A 22,120-nucleotide genomic window follows, 5' to 3' on the forward strand; every position below is an offset into this window, starting at 1 on the left:
AATTTACTGTGAATTTAAGGTCAAATTTTTTACAGTGTACCCCTCAAGTGTTTGCAAACCTGTAGGAGTCTTATTATTCTGTTAAACACAAAAGAAGAGACTTTGAAAAAATGCTGAAAACTAGTAACCATTGACTTCCATAGTACTTGTTTTTCCTACAATGGAAGTCAATGATCAGAGATTATCAATGGTTACAAGTTAGCACTTTTCAAAATATCTTCCTTTGTGCTCAACAGAAGAAAAAAAACACTTAAATCTTTGGAACCAATCGAGATTGAGTAAATAATAAGTAAATCTTCATCTTTGTGTGAACTGTTACTTTGAAAAATCTGTAACCATTCATTTACAGTGTTTGTGTTTCTATAAATAGAGTCTGGTATTTTATTTTGGACACAAAAGGAGATACTTGACTATGGAAGTCAGTGGTTACAGGTTATCATCCTTCAAATTATCTTACTTTGTGTTAAATAAATAAAATAAATAAAAAGAATAAAAGAAACCCATAAAAGTTTGGAACCAATTAAGGGTGAGTAAATAGTAAGTAAATTAATAGTAGGTAGATGTATTTGTTTAACCCACAATGGAAGCCAATGGTTGCAGGTTTCTATCATCTTTCAAAGTATCTTCTTTTGTGTTCAACAGTAGAAAGAAAACCTGGAACTATTGTTTTCCGAAAAACAAGTACTACGCAAATCAATGGTCACCAGTTTCCAGCATTCTTCAAAATATCTCCTTTTGCATTTAAGAGAAGATAGAAACTCATAAAGGTCTACAAAAAGTATTGAAGAAATAAATGATAACAGAATTTTAATTTTTGGGTGTACTATCCCTTTAAGACCCTCTGATCCAGATCCAAGCTGAGCATCTCTTACAGTAGACAACATGAGCGTCTGGGTTGCGAGAGGAAAACCCTTGGGCTAAAAAGACCAAGCGCAAAGAATTGGGGACGATTCTGATTCCGGAAAAAGGAAAAGGCATGGAGACACTCGCTTGGATCTCCAGCCAAGGTTTCAAACATCATCAAAGCCCTGTTTGACTGTGTCTAATTCAGTCCAAACCAACAGGGCACACACGCAACACTAAAACACCAGCACAACCCCTCCAATGACAATAAATAAATCACACAATCCAAATAACAATGATCCGAAGCATGCATGTGCGATTTTTCCACATTTTTCCAGCTTGGGCCATACCTCTGGTTCCAACCACAAACCTTATGGGGCGGCAGAGGGGAAGGAGAAAATAAAAGGGCGAAGATCTTCAACTCCATTGTGCTTTAAGCCCTGTCAGATTACATTTGATCCAAGTTTGCTTTCCCACACTTTCACAATGTGTTGTTTTCCGACCTCTCCGAAGTTTTCTACTGCTCTCACTGAGCCCTTATCAGGTCTAAAGAAAAGCAAGGAATGTTCCAAACAAAACCCAACATTGCTTATTTGGATGAAATTAGACTGGGGATGCCACTATTTGTACAGCGGGGAAAATAAGTATTGATCACGTCACTATTTGTCTCAGAAAACATATTTCTAAAGGTGCTGTTGACTTATAATCTACATTATCAGAATGATGAAGTTAAATCAGGGTGGACATTTCAGAATGACAATAATCTAAAACACAGCCAAGGAAACTCGAATGCTTTCAGAGAAAGAAAATCAAGCTGTAGAATGGCCCAGCCAATCTCCTGACTTAAATCCTATAGAGAATACACAATAAAGCTCAGGTTTGACCCACAGAACTATCAAGATTTTGACAGTCTGTTGAAGTCTGTTAAAAACTCACACCAGAGCAATGCATGTGACTTCATTCTCCATATGAGAGGCGTATTGTAAAGTATTATAAAGTATATTATAAAGTATTTAATACGCTCCAGTAGTTTAGAACTTTCTCCTTCTGTTTACAAAAAAATTACACAAAAACTCTTTTTTCAGATTTTTTATTTTGTTTTATTTGTATGTTTGTATTGTTTTTTTGTTTGTTTGTTTGTTTGTTTGTTTGTTTGTTTTTTTTCCCCAAAATCTGCTTTGATTCCATGTCAACAGCTCCTTTAGAACTATTATTCCCAGGAAAAAAATCATGACGTGTCCAATACTTATTTTCCCAGTTGTTCATCGATTCATTTATCAACTAATTCAATGATTATTCAACTAATTTGAACAATTGTTAATTATATTTTAAGAGTTCATATTTGATAAATGGCTTCCATCTGTTTTAGACGCACTTTGGAAAGTAGCATTAAAAAAAAAAAAACATGCAAATGTCGAAATTCACATAAATCACTTCATTTCTGAAATACGAGTGAAAAAGATACATTTCGGTTTTAGTGTAAAAGACAGGTTTCCTTAAAAAAGAAAAATAAATCTTTTGGGAACACTTTATTTTGATGGTTCATTGGAGTATTAGTAGACTGTCTGCTTAATGTATATACTGCTTGTTTAACAAACATTTAACGGACTATAAGGGCCTACTCACACTATATTATCCAAACCGTGCCCAGGCACCTTTCCCGGAAGTGTGAGTGCGCTCACACTGCAAACTTCAGCAAACCTCCTAATTCCTGCAGCACGAGCATTTTATGATTGTTTATGAGCGTCAAAAGTGGCGGATCTGTTATTTGACTGAAATTTTTGACTGTGTGTCACTGCATCCTTAACAGCTAAAACAATATAACTAATGAAATCTCCACTGTGCTGAGTGAGAGCGCTTACTGAATAGCGCAGCATCGATGACCAAAGAGTGCCCAGGCCCGAATGTAATGTGAGTGCAGGCCATCGGGGGAGACGGGAGGGGGGGGGACAAGCGTGTTTTGGACCGGTTCAACGCAACTGTACATAGTGTGAGTACGCCCTAAGAAAGTTTGCAAGTATATGTCAACTTACACTAACCCTAACCCCAATCTAACAGTCTACTTATAATCTAAAGAGAATTAACTGGCATGGCATGAAAAAAGACCATCGAAAAAAAGTGTGACATAACTTTTTTGCCAGCTAAATAAATGGATATTTCACAGTCAAAAGTTGAAAATAACAAGCATCTCACTCAATCATTTTCTTGTCAGCTTAGTCCCTTTATGGGGTATATGCCGAAGTATGCTAGTAGGACTTTTAATTTGTAAGTAACCTGGCTTAAGCTCTTTTGGTGAACTGTATGCCATTGCAAAATCGGCGCGTTTAAGGTCTGTTTTCTTTAAAAAATCAGCGCTCTCCACTGGCTGAGTGATATCCAATATAAAGTGGGTCACAGATTACACAAGAAGCACCGCATTAAACTAGATATTTCCCTGCAATGTCTTTAATATGAACATTTATTTGACCCCAGTATATTCAATGGAGCTTCTGCGCTGATTCTCATGGGTGCATTTGTGTTAACGGCTTTTGTCTCGTTTTACACTTGAGTAACTAAATGAATGCCAAAGTTTATTTAACTGATTGTATTTTAATTACAACATCGATGCTGTAAAAGGAACCACATAAAACGGAAAAAAAAACATTCACCGGAAGTTTATCAGTATGTTAACAACACTGGCTCGGCATATACCCTATTAAACACAGCGGATGCCCTTCCTCTCACAACCCAACACTGGGAAACACCCATACACTCTTGCATTCACACACATACACTATGGCCAATTTTGTTTATTCACTTCACCTATAGCGCATGTGTTTGGACTGTTGGGGAAACCAGGAGGAAACCCACGCTAACTGAGAAAGAATATGCAAACTCCACACAGAAATGCCAATTGACCCACCCGGGACTTGAACCAGCAACCTTCTTGCTGTGAGGCGATTGGAGAGGGGTCTGGATGCAGACCTGGTGCAGTGCGATCTGAGCTGCATTCAAAGCTTTTTAATGCGCTCACCTAACCCCACCCCTAACCCTACCCATCACAGTGATGTCACTTAATTCATTTGAGTGCATTGTGTCTGACATTGCATCGCTGAGTGATGCAATCTCAGTTAGCATCATAAAGGCTGCATCCAGATACTATAGGGCGATTGTGCTACCCACTGTGCCACCGTGCCGCCATAACCAACATCTCTTGCAAGCAAAACAAAAGTTTTAACTTACTGAATTAAATATTTTCTAGTTCAATCTGTTTTTTGACAGAGCTTAGTGATGCTGGAGATTCAAAATACTATGAATTGATGTTATTTATGAATTTATGAACTTATTTACCATTAAGATTTTTACAGCGCTTTTCAGGAATTGTCAGATATTTGCAGTGGTGTTCATAACAGAGCTAAATGCTTGGAGACTTAGGTTAAATAGCGTAATAAACATTATTCGAATGTTAACATTTACACACATTAATCTGATTCATAGGCATATTATACATTTCCACTGTGCAATAAGACTCCAATACTGAACATTTGTTAAGTTAAATGACACTAGTACTAGCTAACTCAGGATTAAAACTGCTGAAGCTTTTATTAATCTTACACTGTAAAAAATAATTCCGTAAAATTTACCGTAAAAAAACGGCAGCTGTGGTTGCCAGTACTTTACCGTTAAAAACACGGTACAAACCGTAAAAGTAATTTTTCATTTTTACGGTAAATTACCGTATTTTATTAATTTATGGAGGTAAAATTTCTGTATTTTGAATGATCAACATTTACACATCTTTTGTTACACAGTTAAACACTTTAGCACACCCACATACAGATGGTGATGAGGAAGTTACATAATGAGCCAATGCTCATCACAATCAACTTTCCGCACAAGCAGAAAAGAGTATCAGCATATAGAAGGTGCTCGGTGTCATTCCAACTGCTACTAAACACCAGTATGGTAACACGCATAAAATTAAAGTCATGAAATAAACATTGTTTATCAACATTAGATGTAACATAAATCTATAATGTACATAACTGACGCAGGAAACAACTAAAAAGATCCATATTAATGTCAACAAAATGCATAAAAAGTGATGTGCCATGCAGGGAATTCTGGGACAGTCAATTTACGGTTATTCGCCGTATATACAGTATTAAGGAAACATACCGTTAACCAGGTTACGGATTTGTACTGTAGCATTTTTACAGTTTTTTACCGTTGAAATCAAGGCCATTTTTTACAGTGTAGGTGATGTTAGTTTCTGAGTTTATGCCTTATGATGCATTAAAATCCTAGTCTTAACCTGATTACAAGTCATAATTTCATTATAAGTCATTATTTGCAGTTAATGACTAATAAAAGGCCTAAAAGTTGTATTTTTAAACCTATTCTACAAACCCATTAACTATAATTTACTAATGAGACTATTGTCAAGTGTTACCAATTGCACGCTATAACCATTTTGCACATGAAACTCTAAACTGCAATCTAAAGCAGCGACTCCTCCCTGAAACACAACCGAACCCTTGGTGGGCTTTTTTTGTGTAATAAGGGCTGTATTTTCCCTCCAGGGGTGGGCGTTCATTGCCAGGTTGTTGTTGTTGTTGTTGAATGGATATATTCTGTTGTTTGGTACATGTTTAGCACAACCCCCTGCAAGTGTTCAGCTACTTGGGTTGCATCTGCACAACAAGAAAACTGGTATGGTTAACGCTCTCCACCTTTCACCAAAACCTCTGAGCCTATCCCCATCACATGACTTCAGCCACTTAATCCTCCGTCACATGATCTCATCATATGATAGGGGAGAAAAGCGCAAATCATCTTACAAAGTCCCACAATATAGAGCACTCAGCTTTAGAAGACGAATGAAAGTGAAGCATCTGACTTTGGACAAAAGATGTCTGGCTGCAGAATGTAGTGCAAAATTGCGCAATAGAACCTCTTTTGTATTTAAGACATTAAGCGAGGCTGTACACTTAAAGGAACAGTTTTTTTGGTTTTTCCAATCTTGGGTAGTTTCAAACATGTTCATTTCTATGGAAAGCATGTTTTAAAGCAATTCAATTTTATTTAATGCAATGTAAAAAAGTAAATAGTCATCTCATTTCAACCAACTCAATAAAACTGGCTAAAATGTTACGTTAAAGTTTGTAAAACTAAACAACTTGACTGAAACCCTAACTTAAAAGAAATTAAAACATTTGTTGTAATGAATTTTTGTCAACGCCTCCTCCTCCATCTTACCCCAGACATGCTCAATAATGTTTATGTCTGGTGACTGGGCTGGCCAATCCTGGAGCACCTTAAGCTTCTTTTCTTTTAGACTATACTTTTGTCAGGTAGTGTGTATGCAATAAGAGAGATGTTTTATTTCACCCAAATTCCTGATTTTTCCCAAGACTTTGATTTAGGGCTGGGCAATATGACAAAAATACCACATCCAGTATATATGTCTTCTTATATCCAGATAATGAAATATATTACGATATGGTACCATTTCTGTAAATTCAATCAATTAATAATGTATGACAACATATAATGTAATAATAATGCACTGACAACATTGAAAGGAATTACTGTTTAAACATTCATTCATTTTCTTTTCAGCTTAGTCCAAAAGATGTCTGGCTGCAGAATGTAGTGCAATACTGCCCAATAGAACCTCTTTTGTATTTAAGACATTAAGCGAGGCTGTACACTTAAAGGAACAGTTTTTTGTTGTTGTTTTTTTCAATCTTGGGTAGTTTCAAACATGTTCATTTCAATGGAAAGCAAGTTTTAAAGCAATTCAATTTTATTTAATGCAATGTAAAAAGTGCATAGTCATCTCATTTCAACCAACTCAATTAAACTGGCTAAAATGTTACGTTAAAGTTTGTAAAACTAAACAACTTGACTGAAACCCTATCTTAAAAGAAATTAAAACATTTGTTGTAATGAATTTTTGTCATATAAATTTTACAGTTTGTCAAAAAACAGATTTTTTTTATTTATTTATTCAATCTTGGGTTGTTCCAAACTCTTTTATTTCTATTGAAAGCAAGTTTTAAAGCAACTTATTTTCATTAAATGCACTGTAAAAAATGCCTTAGATTTTATAGTTGAATCAAATTAACTGTTCTAGTCATCTCAACTCAATCAACCCGGCTAAAAATATTACGTTAAATTTTGTATAACTTAACAAATTAGCTGAATCCTAACCCTGACCCTAACCTAGAATAAAGTAAAAACATTTGTTGTGATGACTTTTTATGATTTTGACTTTTTTTCTTTTTTAAATATTTCCCAAATTATGTTTAACAGATCAAGAAAATTTTCACAGTATGTCTGATAATATTTTTTCTTCTGGAGAAAGTTTTACTTGTTTTATTTCAGCTAGAATAAAAGCAGTTTTTATTTTTTTTAAATCATTTTAAGGTTAATATTATTAGCCCCTGTAAGCTATATATTTTTTCGACTGCATGCTGAACAAACCATTGTTATACAGTAAGTTGCCTAATTACCCTAACCTGCCTAGTTAACTTAATTAAACTAGTTAAGCATTTAAATGTCACATTAAGCTGCATAAATGTATCTTGAAAAATATCTAGTAAAATATCATGGCAAAGATAAAATAAATCAGTTATTAGAAATGAGTTATTAAAACTATTATGTTTAGAAATGGGCTGAAAAAAAATCTGCTCTCTGTTGAAAAGAAATTGGGGATAAAAATAAACAGGGGGCTAATAATTCAGGGGGTTTAATAATTCTGATTGCGACTGTGTGTGTGTGTGTGTGTGTGTGTGTGTTTATATATATATATATATATATATATATATATATATATATATATATATATATATATATATATATATATATATATATATATATATAATTAATCATATATATTTTTTTTTCTTTTAACCCTTGGGTTGTTTCAAACATGATTATATTTAATCACAATAACTTTAAAAAAAATCTCTTTTAAAGTGATTTATTTTCATTCAATGCACTGTAAAAAGAGTGTATATTACATTGTATATTACAAATAGTACATGTGTATATTACATTGTATATTATGTATTAAATGTAATTAATTATGATGTATTACATTGTATATTACATTTACATGTCTATATTACATTTAGTCATTTAGAAGACACTTTCAAGGGCTGATAAAGGCTAAAAGGGCATAAGAAAAAAGTGCAAAGATTCTTCCAAATCTAACAAAGTCATACAGTTATTTAATGACCTTTGGGTGTGTAAACAGTTTTTTTTTTTGGTGGGCATGTATGGACCTCTTTTAACCCTGAGGTCAAAGGGCATCTGGACAGTGTTAGTTTGGGGGTGGGGTGGATACTTCTAGTGATTGTGTTTGACAACCCTTTAATTAACATAGTGATTAAAGCCAGAGGAACAAAAGGAGACTTATCTAACACAACAGGCAATGTTACCTACTTGCCCACACGTAGTGGGCCACTATTACACTATAACAAAGTAGAAAAATCACCCTAATAATCACTACTAATGGTGCACTGTGGCAAATTAAGACCAAAATACGCAACTAAGTCAAAGAACCGAATAAAATGACTGTGGAATGAGTTAGAACGAAGACATTGACAAACCACATCCCTTTAAAAGGAAGTCAGAAAACCTTCAAAAAAAGAGAGAGAGAGAATCTCATTTGAGCTCAAATCTGAAAGCAAATACGGTTTATTTTCTTCCCAAACAAACTAATATGGGTTGGTTTTGCGTCTGCATGCCAAGCTAGCAGGTATGTGTGTGGTCCTCAACTCCGAACAACATTAAACTCAGACAGATGGAGAGAGAGAGAAAATATGGGGGGAGAAAGGAAAAGAGACGTTACGAGTGGAACCACAAAAATCCTAAAAACGACTCTTCTGAAAAGAGCTGTTGTGAGTATAGCACATGCAAAATAATTCCATACATTATAAAACCCCGGGGCTTACAGTTCAAAGACGCCAGATATATGCTTCAACCACTTTCCCCACATAATTATCAGAGTTTCAAAAGACGTGCTCCATGCTAAAGAAGTACTTCCTAGGGTTCGCATTCAGCAACTCGTAAAACCTAAAAAACCACACTTCACTGCAAACCAGCACCTCCTCAGCTTTCCTGGCTGTCTTGAACACAAGCGTTTATGAAAAGTCAGATCTCATAAATCTGCACTAACTTATGATCCACGGAACAGGAATCAGGAATCCTACATATCACGAAAAATATACACACTACCTGACAAAAGTCTTGTCGCCTATCCAAGTTTTAGGGACATCAAATAATAACTTGACTTCTAGTTGATCATTTGGTCTTAGAAGTGGCTTATATTAAAGGCAAAGGCCTCTAGATGACGCTTATTTTACCAAAATAAAATATGATCATGGCTTTATTTTTTATGATTTCATTAGGACAGTACGGTCTGACTTGTCTTAGACAAACGTCTTGTCAGTTAATAGAAATAATGTCCAGTATAGAATATAAAGTCATGCTGCAGTGCAAACAGAGTGAATATTGTGTCTGACTCCATCATGAGCTTGGAGGACTGCATCCATACATCTCTGCACTGACTCAAATCACTGATTAATAAAGTCATCTGGAATGGCAAAGCAAGCGTTCCTGCAGGACTCCCAGAGTTCATCAGGATTCTTTAGATTCATCTTCAACGCCTCCTCCTCCATCTTACCCCAGACATGCTCAATAATGTTTATGTCTGGTGACTGGGCTGGCCAATCCTGGAGCACCTTAAGCTTCTTTTCTTTTAGACTATACTTTTGTCAGGTAGTGTGTATACAATAATCATCTGAGAGATGTTTTATTTCACCCAAATTCCTGATTTTTCCCAAGACTTCGATTTAGGGCTGGGCAATATGACAAAAATACCACATCAAGTATATATGTCTTCTTATATCCAGATAACGACATATATTACGATATGGTACCATTTCTGTAAATTCAATCAATTAATAATGTATGACAACATATAATGTAATAATAACACACTGACAACATTGAAAGGAATTACTGTTTAAACATTCACTCATTTTCTTTTCAGCTTAGTCCCTGTATTATTTTGGGGTCGTCACAGCAGATGAACCGCCAACTTATCTAGCACGTTTTTACACAGCGGATGCCCTTCCAGCTGCAACCCATCACTGGGAAACACTCATTCGCACACCCACTTATACACTACGGTCAATTTTAGCATACCTAATTCACCTTTACCACGTCTTTGGGGAAAACTGGAGCACCCGGTGGAAACCCATGTCAGGACGGGGAGAACATGCAAACTCCGTACAGAAATGCCAACTGACTCAGCTGAAGCTCGAACCAGCAACCTTCATTCTGTGAGGTGAAAGTGCTACCCACTGTGCCACCGCGCCGCGGAGCACTTTTAAACTAATGTTAATATATGGAAAATAATTAAACCAATATGATAAACAAAAGTTAAAAATGACGTTTTCAGATACAAAGTTTAAAGTTTATGAGATGGATTGTTGGTGCATGGGTTTTGGCCAGATTGGGTAACCATATATGAACAAAGGAAAACTAAGACTAGTTTAAAAAAGATTTAAGACCTACAGCACAATTTTTTAGGCCTAAAATTTAGATTTTGGGTTGAAGGTATTTTAAGACTTTTAAAAACTCGGCGGAAACCCTGATAAACAATAGAGTTTTAAATTTGTCAATGTGATATCATCATATTGCACAGCCCTACTTCCCCCAATAACAACACAAAATTTACACACATACAGTTGAAGTCAGCATTATGATGATGAGGATAATGATGATGATGAAACATAAAAGTTTGTCATGTACACAATCAAAAAATATTGCTTAAGGGGGCGAATAATTTTAGTATATATCATATTGCACTATATATCGCAGTATATATCATATTGCACAGTATATAATATATATCATACTGCACAGCCCTACTTCCCCCGGTAACAACAAAAAATATACACACATGTAGTTGAGGTCAGCATTATGATGATGAGGATGATGATGATGATGAAACATAAAAGTTTGTTATGTAGACTTGTAGATCAAAAAAATGTTGCTAAAGGGGGTGAATAATTTTAGTATATATCATATTGCACAGTATATATCATATATCATATCGCACTATACATTGCAGCATATATCATATTGCACAGTATATAATATATATCATATCGCACTATATATTGCAGTATATATCATATTGCACAGTATATAATATATCATATTGCACTATATATTGCAGTATATATCATATTGCACAGTATATAATATATCATATTGCACTATATATTGCAGTATATATCATATTGCACAGTATATAATATATCATATCGCACTATATATTGCAGTATATATCATATTGCACAGTATATAATATATCATATTGCACTATATATTGCAGTATATATCATATTGCACAGTATATAATATATCATATCGCACTATATATTGCAGTATATATCATATTGCACAGTATATAATATATCATATCGCACTATATATTGCAGTATATATCATATTGCACAGTATATAATATATCATATCGCACTATATATTGCAGTATATATCATATTGCACAGTATATAATATATCATATTGCACTATATATTGCAGTATATATCATATTGCACAGTATATAATATATCATATTGCACTATATATTGCAGTATATATCATATTGCACAGTATATAATATATCATATCGCACTATATATTGCAGTATATATCATATTGCACAGTATATAATATATCATATCGCACTATATATTGCAGTATATATCATATTGCACAGTATATAATATATCATATCGCACTATATATTGCAGTATATATCATATTGCACAGTATATAATATATCATATTACACTATATATTGCAGTATATATCATATTGCACAGTATATAATATATCATATTGCACTATATATTGCAGTATATATCATATTGCACAGTATATAATATATCATATCGCACTATATATTGCAGTATATATCATATTGCACAGTATATAATATATCATATCGCACTATATATTGCAGTATATATCATATTGCACAGTATATAATATATCATATTGCACTATATATTGCAGTATATATCATATTGCACAGTATATAATATATCATATTGCACTATATATTGCAGTATATATCATATTGCACAGTATATAATATATCATATTGCACTATATATTGCAGTATATATCATATTGCACAGTATATAATATATATCATATTGCACTATATATTGCAGTATATATCATATTGCACAGTATATATCATATTGCACTATATATTGCAGTATATATCATATTGCACAGTTTATAATATACATAATATCATATTGGACAGCCCTACTTCCCCCAATAACAACCAAAAATTTATGCACATACAGTTGAAGTCAGAATTATGATGATGATGATGATGATGATGATGAGACATAAAAGCTAGTCATGTAGACAATCAAAAAAAATATTGCTTAAGGGGGCAAATAATTTTAGTATATATCATATTGCACTATATATCCCAGTATATTTTATTTTGCACAGTATATAATATATATCATACTGCACAGCCCTACTTCCCCCAGTAACAACAAAAAATATACACACATATAGTTGAGGTCAGCATTATGATGATGAGGATGATGATGATGATGAAACATAAAAGTTTGTTATGTAGACTTGTAGATCAAAAAAATGTTGCTAAAGGGGGCGAATAATTTTAGTATATATCATATTGCACAGTATATAATATATATCATATCGCACTATATATTGCAGTATATATCATATTGCACAGTATATAATATATCATATTGCACTATATATTGCAGTATATATCATATTGCACTATATATTGCAGTATATATCATATTGCACAGTATATAATATATATCATATCGCACTATATATTGCAGTATATATCATATTGCACTATATATTGCAGTATATATCATATTGCACAGTATATAATATTTATCATATTGCACTATATATTGCAGTATATATCATATTGCACAGTATATAATATATCATATTGCACTATATATTGCAGTATATATCATATTGCACAGTATATAATATATCATATTGCACTATATATTGCAGTATATATCATATTGCACAGTATATAATATATCATATTGCACTATATATTGCAGTATATATCATATTGCACAGTATATAATATATCATATTGCACTATATATTGCAGTATATATCATATTGCACAGTATATAATATATCATATTGCACTATATATTGCAGTATATATCATATTGCACAGTTTATAATATACATAATATCATATTGGACAACCCTACTTCCCCCAATAACAACCAAAAATTTATGCACATACAGTTGAAGTCAGAATTATGATGATGATGATGATGATGATGAGACATAAAAGCTAGTCATGTAGACAATCAAAAAAAAAAAAAAAAAAACTTAAGGGGGCTAATAATATTGACCTTAAAATGATTTTTTTTTTAAATAAAAAACGCTTTCATTCTAGCCGAAATAAAACAAATAAGACTTTCTCCAGAAGAAAAAATATTATAGGAAATATTTTTAAAAATTCCTTGCTCAGTTAAACATCATTTAGAAAATATTTGAAAGAAATTCACAGGAGGCCTAATAATTTTGACTTCAACTATAGGTGCAGCTTGATTTCATAGTAACTAAACAGCATCTTTAAGCAGCAGCAGTTGTGATTTCTTAAAGTAGCATCTTCCATCGCTCAAATGTCTTACCTTCAGGTGCAGATGTATTCACCAAGTCAATCTTCAATGACGGCCGTGCCACAGATACCGTTGCCAGGGTCATTAGCAGGAGAGCACCCAGAAGCCACCCTCGGGCGAACATCCCATCAGTGGTGGGCGTGTCTCCACATCCCCCCCTCCTCCTCGGCCTCCCCCTGGACACGGATCCCATCTGAGGGGCTCCACCCAACCATCAACTGCAGGCTGTACGGTCGGTCACTCACTGGAATTCCCACCAATCACCTGGGCTGAAGATGGATGACAGATCAAGGGGTCACCCAGGAGAAAATGAGAAGGTTTAGACACTTAGAAAAGACTGTAACCACGCATACAATGTAGAAAAAAAAAAAAACATTTTTTTTTTAGTTTTTTAGTTTTTGTCATCTCAACTGATGACTGTAGAGAATACAGAATATAGAATTAAACTGACTTAAAATATTAAGTTAAACTTTGTGTATCTTAAAAAATTGTTAAAACTGATTAAATTATTAAAATTATGAATTAATTTAACAAATAAAATTAATTTGCAAGTAACAAAAAATTGTTGTCATGACATTTTGTCTTAGTATTTTTAGTGTATACGCAAACTATAAAACATCAAACTATAGCAAACCCTCAACTCATAAAATTAAAAACAAATCATATTAATAAATATTGCTGCATTGCAAAAAAATGACATGATAAATTAGTCATGACAGCTGATGTTTTTAGTTTGTAACTTATTAAACTATAAGTTTATCATGTTTAAACTTAATTTTTATAAATTTTGCAAGCTGATTTAGTCAACACTGGCTCATTCTGAAAACGTAGTCCCAGTGGACGTTTCTGGAGACCGCGAATTACGTAACAGGAGGTACATATGGCTGCATTTAATTTTTTTAAGCGAACGTGTTGTTTACGTCAGCGGACTTGAGACGCAGCGAGAAGTTGTCCACGATGACGATGACCGGGTTCGAGCCAGGGAAAGAGCGGTTCCAAAGATCAGGTAAGACAAAAACAGAATCCAAAAAATAAAATGAAAAAGTGTACAACAGGGTGAGAATGTGGTAAAATCTGAAAACATGGCAAAAATCAGACGAGGCCTTTTCTTTTTCTGGACGGCTTTTGTAAACCGTTGGTTGGGTTTAGGGAATTAAGCCGATGGGCAGGTCAATCGATTGACTCGTTGCCCAGTCAATCATTCAGACAGACATTTGAGAGACATTTGAGATACAAAAAAGCGTACACTGCGCCCCTTGCGGATTCGCAAAAATACATATCTCCAGAGACGTATTTTGCAGTCTCCAGAAACGTCCACAGGATTAAGCCTGAGCCTGAGTTGGATTTAATTAATTTAAACATACTACATGTTCAATAAACTAATAACGTTACTTTGATTCAGCTCAAAAATTTAAGAATTTAAGGCAATCAGGATTTGTTTTGTTTTTAACAGTGTGCCTATTTTTTGTTGAATCAACTAAACTTTCCACGTTGTCTCAACAAACAAAATAGAATATAGAATAAAAACTAACGAAAAATATTATCAAGTAAAACATTGTTTATTCATTCATTATTTTTTTGGCTTAGTCCCTTTATTAATATGGGGTCGCCACAGGGGAATGAACCACCAGTAATTAAACATTGTAAAACTGAAAAAAAATTGTTTACTTAATTATTATAGATTATATTTTTATTGTTAAACTTAGGTAATCAAATTTGAAGTATCAAAAAAATGTTGTCATGAATTTTTTTTTTTAATATTGTTACACAAACCATAAAAAACGTAGCATGAACCTAAAATTTCTAGTCTCAACTAGGGCTGCACAATATATCGTTTCGGCATCAATATCGCAATGTTATCATTCATAATAGTCACATCATGAGTATACGCAATACTGAGTCTGTATTAAAATTTATCATTTTGAAAGTGTTTTTTGAGGCCTGTGACTGTGTGAGGGTTTGAAAAGCATTCAGGCAGAACAAACTGTAACTTTGACAAATTACTACGAATTCAGTTTATTGAGTTGTTAATAAAAAAAAGATTATGCAGTTTTATTTTACATGTGACTATTCTATTACAGTATACTTGAATACAAATCGACAAATCGACAATAAAACGCTGTTTATTTAATTAGTATACTGTTCTATATTAAATGTATCTATGCTTGTAGATTGTTTCTCATATTTTATGCATGTGCACTCCCCTACAGAATCATCCTAATCAATCTAAAATTATAAATTCTTTCCAAATAGTTATTCAACAAATCTAGTGAAATTTTATTCTTATCACTATATATATCGTAGAAAAAAAAAATATCGCAATCTTAGAAGTTTCCAGCATCGTGCAGCTCTAATCTGTACTTTATTTTGACGGTCCCTATTGCACATTTTTTTGACTATAATAAGATTAAAACAATTAGACAACACACAAAATCTTGCTGCCTATCATGTTGTATCATCTGAACTTTCCTAGTCAATGTTGTCAAATTTGTTATTAAGGTCATAAAAATATTGTCGTCATGACGTTTTGTCATAACACTGAACTCATAAAATGTGAAAAATAGAATAAAATAAATCATCATCATAATAATAATAATCTTCTTGCTGCCTACATTTTTTAGTTGAGTCAACTGAACTTTCTTGGCCATCTCAATTTACAGAATATAATACAGAATACAGACTTAAAATATTAAGTTAAACTAAGCGTAAATAAAAAAAACTGATTTTAAGTTTTAAAAATTAAAGTAACAAAAACTAATTTTCATAGCATTTTTACAGTGCACCACTAAACACTGTAAAAGCACCACTAAACTCATTCATTCATTCCTTCATGTGAAAATCACATCATTCATTCATTCATTCATCCTCTTTCAGATTAGTCCCTTTATTAATCAGGGATTGTCACAGCGGAATGAACCACCAACTTCTCCAGCATATGTTTTACACAGTGGATGATTTTCCAGCCACAATTCAACACTGTGAGAACATGCAAACTCCACACAGAAATGCCAACTGTCCCAGCCGGCATTTATTAAGACTCGAACCAGCGACCTTCTTGCTGTGAGGTGATTGTGCTACCCACTGCGCCACCGTGATGCCACTAAACTCATGAAATATTAAAGAAATCATTATAATAATAATAATCTTCCTGCCTAAAGTTTTTGTTGTTAAATCAACTTAACTTTCCTAGTCATCAACTTACAGAATAGGATATTAAGATATTAAAGACTAAAAATAACTGATGCAAGATTAGATGAAAATATATCAAATTATAACAATTAAAGTAACTTTTTTTTCATATTTACATTGTATACACAAACCATAAAACCTTCAACCCTAGCAACACTGAACTTATAACATGTAAAAGAAATCATTATAATAATAATGCTGCCTACTTTTTTAGTTGAATCTACTGAAATATTACTCAACTAAAAATACTCAAAATAATAAGACTAAAATATTAGGTTAAATGTTTGTGTAACTTAAAATAGTTGAAACCTGATTAAGTTAAAATTAAAGTAACAAATCATAATAATAATAATCTTGCAGCCAAAAGTTTTTGTTGTTGAATCAACTTAACTTTCCTGATCATCTCAACTTAGAGAATAAGATATTAAAGACTAAAAATAAATGATAAGACTTTAATATTTTATATCATTTTAAATTTTGTGCAAATGTTACATTTTGTGCAAAATTAGATGAAAATTTATTAAATTATTACAATAAAGTAAAGAAAAATCATATTTACTGTACATTATATACAAAAATCATAAAACCTTCAATCCTAACAACACTGAACTTATAACATGTAAAATAAATCATTATAATAATTATATTCCTGCCTACTTTTTTTGTTGAATCTACAGAAATATTTCTAAACTACAAATACTAAAAAACATTAAGACTAAAAATATCAGGTTAAATGTTTGTGGTACTTAAAATAGTTCAAACTTGATTAAGTTATTCAAATTAAAGTAGAGACTTATATACTTAAAAAATAAATAAATATAATAGTAATAATAATAATAATAATAATAATCTTGCTGCCTAAAGTTTTAGTTGTTAAATCAACTTAACTTTCCTAGTCATCTCAACTTACAGAATAAAATATCAAAATAGTAAAGGCTAAAATTAAATGATGAGACTCATTATTATATTAATATTATATTTTGTGCAAAATTAGATAAAAACCTGATTAAGTTATTAAAATTAAAGTAACAAAAATCATTATTACCATCACATTTTATTATAGGAATCCTTTACAGTGTATACACAAACCATAAAACCTCCAACCAGCATGAACTCAAGTCTGAATATTTTGGTATCACTTTAATTTGGTCCCTATTGCACATTTTGTTGACTACAATTTACATCGCAGCTACATGCCAACTTATTCTCATTAGAGTATCAGTCAACTGTCTGCTTAATATCTGCTGACATTACTCCACCAACACATTTAACTGACTATAAGAAACTTTGCAAGTACACGTCACAAACCCTTACCTAACAGTCTTATACTCTAATGAGAATTAGTTGACATGTAGTTGCAATGTAACTTAAATTCAACAAACGTGTGGCTCATCAAAGTAAAGTGATAGCAATTTTTCAAATCAGCTGAAGCATGACCTTAAAAACAGTGCGTAGGCCTTGACTCATGAAAGAGATGATAACTAAAGGGCCACATGTCAAAATGCTGTTAAACGAGCCTTGCCACAAACATACCAAAGCTGTGATGCTTTCTACTATCTAACACCTACACACTACACCCGACACACACCTTCATCAGCGTCTGCAATCTTTGGTTATAGACTTTATAAAGACTAATAATCACCCTATTAGAGCAAATAACAATGGTTTGTTTACTGTTTTTTATACATGTATGCATCTTGACAGAGACATGTAAGCATCTAAAGGGATAGTTCCCTCAAAAATGAAAGTTCTGCCATCACTTACTCACTTGTTCAAACCTATTTGAGCTTATTCTGTTGAACACAAAAGGAGATATTTAGAAACATGTTGGTAGCTGGCATCCACTGACTTCCACTGTGATTTTTTCCAACTATGGAAGTTGATGGGTGACCGAAACCAGCATTTGTCAAAATATCTTCATTTCGGTTCAACGGAAGACTCATAAATGTTTAAAACCACATGAGGGAGAATAAAAGATGAGGTATTTTTCATTTTCAGGTGAACTATCCCTTTACAATTCATTGTCTGTCTGTCTGTCTGTCTGTCTCTGCACATTACTTGCATTTACAACATGGCAGTGTAGTACTGATTTACTTAATGAATAAGGCGATTTCTAACGTGAGTAGGAATCAAAAACGCGGGAATCACGCGAACATGCGCACATCACTCTCTGGAGATCTTTGCGCGTAAAAGCGGTATCGATCCGCAAGTACAGCGTGTACTTACATCAAGTTTTAATGCGTATGAGATGATTGACAGGTCCTCTGCAGTATTTACTCGAGCTTATACAGTAAGAGGTGAGCAATGCGGGGTTTGGTGCTGTAAATGTTCGGATTTAAAGCACTCGTTTCTGATCGTACATCATTGAAAATGAACAGGTATGGTAATTAATGCACTGATGTGTGCCATACTACACACATACTGGGGTTGTGATTCCATTCAATTGCTTTACTGTCGAAAAAAAATAAAAAATAGGCTAGCATCCCATTGCATGCTAAACTACACTGCAAGCAGAGATTCTGAAATTTCGGTCAACTACATGCTAATTAGTGTTTATAAGGCATAAAATATGTTTCCAAATATGCACTTCTAGACAATGTGATGTCGCTGTTGTGTGGAGAAACTAATGAGAAGCTATTGTTCTCTTACAAATTAATAGGAAAACTCATTAAACTAAAAGCAAATGTTCTCAAAGTTTATAGTCCATCCATCTCTGAAACTGAGGTATCAGAATCATCTCTAAGTTTCACATCTGTGCCTATAGCTTCAGATGTTGTTCATGTACAATTTCCGACTATGAAACTCTTATTTAGGATAATTCAGATATACTTGAAGGCAGAACTTGAAATCGCGGGACGCATTTTGCGCGTGCTGGAGAGGCAAGGTGTTTATCACCGCCAGGGCTTAAGCATTATTTTCAATAACATTTCTTAATGCATTGCATGACGTCAGCTTTGAAGAACTTTTCTCTCAAATGCATGGTTTTAGACAACTCTCTTCATTTATTTCATTTCATTTATTTAGTTCAATCTGAAGGCGCTAATCAGCATCCATTCACATTCAAATCAGCAGACACAGAAGGGATTTACGGTTCATGCAAAGAAAACACTGATGTTCCACTGGAATCAGCTGCACTGCGTTCTTTGATTACATTTCAATTGTTGTTTAAACCTAATGTCGGTCCTTTATTGCAACCGCAATGAGTTTATCATGATTTTATTACTGAAGTCTAACTAGATCACTTTGTGAACGGCCAGATTTTATCATTATCAACTCTAATCAGTATTTAAATTATGATTAAAGTTAATTATTGCTAGATGGGTTCTTTTTTTTCAACACGAAGATTTCCAAAAGTTTATATCTAGGCAAGGCAATGCAAAACACACTTTTTACCATGCCAAAATAAACTGTATCCAGATAGCAAGACAGAAATGAAGATAATTGCGAGGACTGTGATAAAGGGACAGTTTTTTTTGTAAAAGTAAAACAACAGGTAGGCCTATTACGGTAAAAACACCAACAAAAAAATCGGTTGCTCTTTTAATTCGAATCGGAATTTAGATTTGAGGGTTCTAAATGTGAACGGCTGTGAAATGTGAATTATCACAGTATGCTGTGAATGCATTGTAATCCTCCTTTTTTAAATAACGACACTGGATTAAGATAAGGAACAAATCAGTTGTGGTGATTTGGGTTGGATTTATCAGTTTTATCTTTGAACTATACAGTAATGCACATATAACATATTTTATGAATATTTGTTTTTAGATTAGCATTGCATCTTTTATTTCCCATTCAGTTTAAAGGCTGATTAATCTTTTTTCTCACAGTGCAAGTAATTTCAGTGCTTTCATAAAACAGAAATTAATATTTTAACATTAATCATGTAATTAAAGAAGAAAGAAAGAAACATGCATATGTATCAAGTGAAAATATTACGTCAGATAACCCAAAAGAACCACTTTTGATCATAAAATAAAGTTTTGTTATTTGCAGTTAAGTGCACAACTTTCCCAATTTGTTACCATTAAATTGCAAATTCGTGGGCACTAATTGCGTATTTTAATTTTCACCCCTAAAAACTTTTTAAAAGTTGCATTAATAAAAAGGCTAAATATACGTGCTAAAAGAAACACGAGCAACTTACAGAAAAAGAGCAGACAGCGAATTTCAGGATCCGCATATAAACAGGGAGCTCATGGGCCGAATCCAGACAGGAATGCGACCAAAACTATTCCCTATTCCCAAATCCAACAAGACACCGACGACAGGCTCGCATGCCAGCAGCGACCCACAGATAGTATCCGTTCGTGTTTGCGTAAATCCTTCAAGAGGGAAAAAAGTGACGCGTTCCAGAAACTTTTTTTCGTTTTTCGTCCGCGAACCCTGTATTTGAGTCTTCAGCAGGACGCGCTGCAGCCTTCAGCTATACCCGAGAACAAACACGGAATAAAACATCCATCCCAAAATACACATCCAGTGACATGAGCGCAGTCTCTGAGGATACTGGCCGTACTCGGACGCTTTGTCGGGTTTACGGAGATTTTTTTTCACTCTCTCTCTCTCTCTTTCCAACCCCTTGAAGAAATGTCACTCCCCCCTGAAACTCGAGACGTTTCCTGGCTGATAGTTTTTGGACTCGGTCTTTCTCCTCCAATCACAGCCCTCAGAGCTCCGGCTCCTCCGAGCAACTCAACCAGTTCTGCGCAATCCTGCAAAGTTTGTCCGGAACTGGGGTCTCCCTTTCTCCCTCCGCCTCCACACCACCTCCAGTGCGCTAGCATGCCATTGATTCACTGCAACAGCGCCACCTAGTGGCTGTTAACCTGTTTTTAACCCTTTGGGGGTCTCCGAGACCCCCGGGGCCTTTTAAATTGCATACATAATTGGGCCATGACACTTTCCATTTCACGGATTTAAGGTTTTCAAACTTTCCATCACACAAAGAATGCGTGTGAGCGTTTATGTTGTATTGCTACATCACAGGGTTACAACGATACATGCTGCTGAAATATAGCGTAGGTCAGTGGTTTTTCATCAAGTACCACCTCAGAAAAAAAGTTGTCTTTGCAAGTACCACCATAATGAGTAGTATTGAAATACAGTAGTGTATTAGGTCCAGTAAAGCAGCTGAGGCTCTGTACAGTTCAAAAACAAGCCGTATTAGTTCCTAATATTAAGAACATTTAAATAAAATGTGCTTTTTAAAGTTAAAAGTGGTTAGTTACTGTTCTTAAAAAGTAAAAAAAAAAAAAAAACTCCATGTTTATCAGCACCTGGACCTTATAAATATAGGCTTTATGTCATCATATTCATATATAAATCATTTTTGATCATTTATTTAAATTTATTTG

At 33.6% G+C, this 22,120-nt stretch overlaps 1 protein-coding gene across 15 annotated transcripts in view; it reads right to left on the bottom strand.

The window, feature by feature from the left end:
• fgfr2 (fibroblast growth factor receptor 2) overlaps positions 1 to 21,452 on the bottom strand; it is a 131,537-nt gene extending 110,085 nt beyond the window's left edge. For 11 of the 15 annotated variants that reach the window (XM_073919390.1, XM_073919392.1, XM_073919387.1 and 8 more), the window contains exons 1-2: positions 20,914 to 21,274; positions 13,590 to 13,846 (exon numbers count right to left, since the gene is read on the bottom strand). In XM_073919390.1, the coding sequence (XP_073775491.1) occupies positions 13,590 to 13,770 (181 nt within the window). In that variant the 5' untranslated portion in view covers positions 13,771 to 13,846; positions 20,914 to 21,274. Of the gene's footprint in view, positions 1 to 13,589; positions 13,847 to 20,913 lie in introns of all 15 variants that reach the window. The other 4 variants (NM_001243006.1, NM_178303.3, NM_001243004.1 and 1 more) reach the window with 1 other exon arrangement.
• Positions 21,453 to 22,120: the final 668 nt, after the last annotated feature.

Source organism: Danio rerio, chromosome 13 (assembly GCF_049306965.1).
Source record: "Danio rerio strain Tuebingen ecotype United States chromosome 13, GRCz12tu, whole genome shotgun sequence".
Lineage (NCBI taxonomy): Eukaryota > Metazoa > Chordata > Actinopteri > Cypriniformes > Danionidae > Danio > Danio rerio.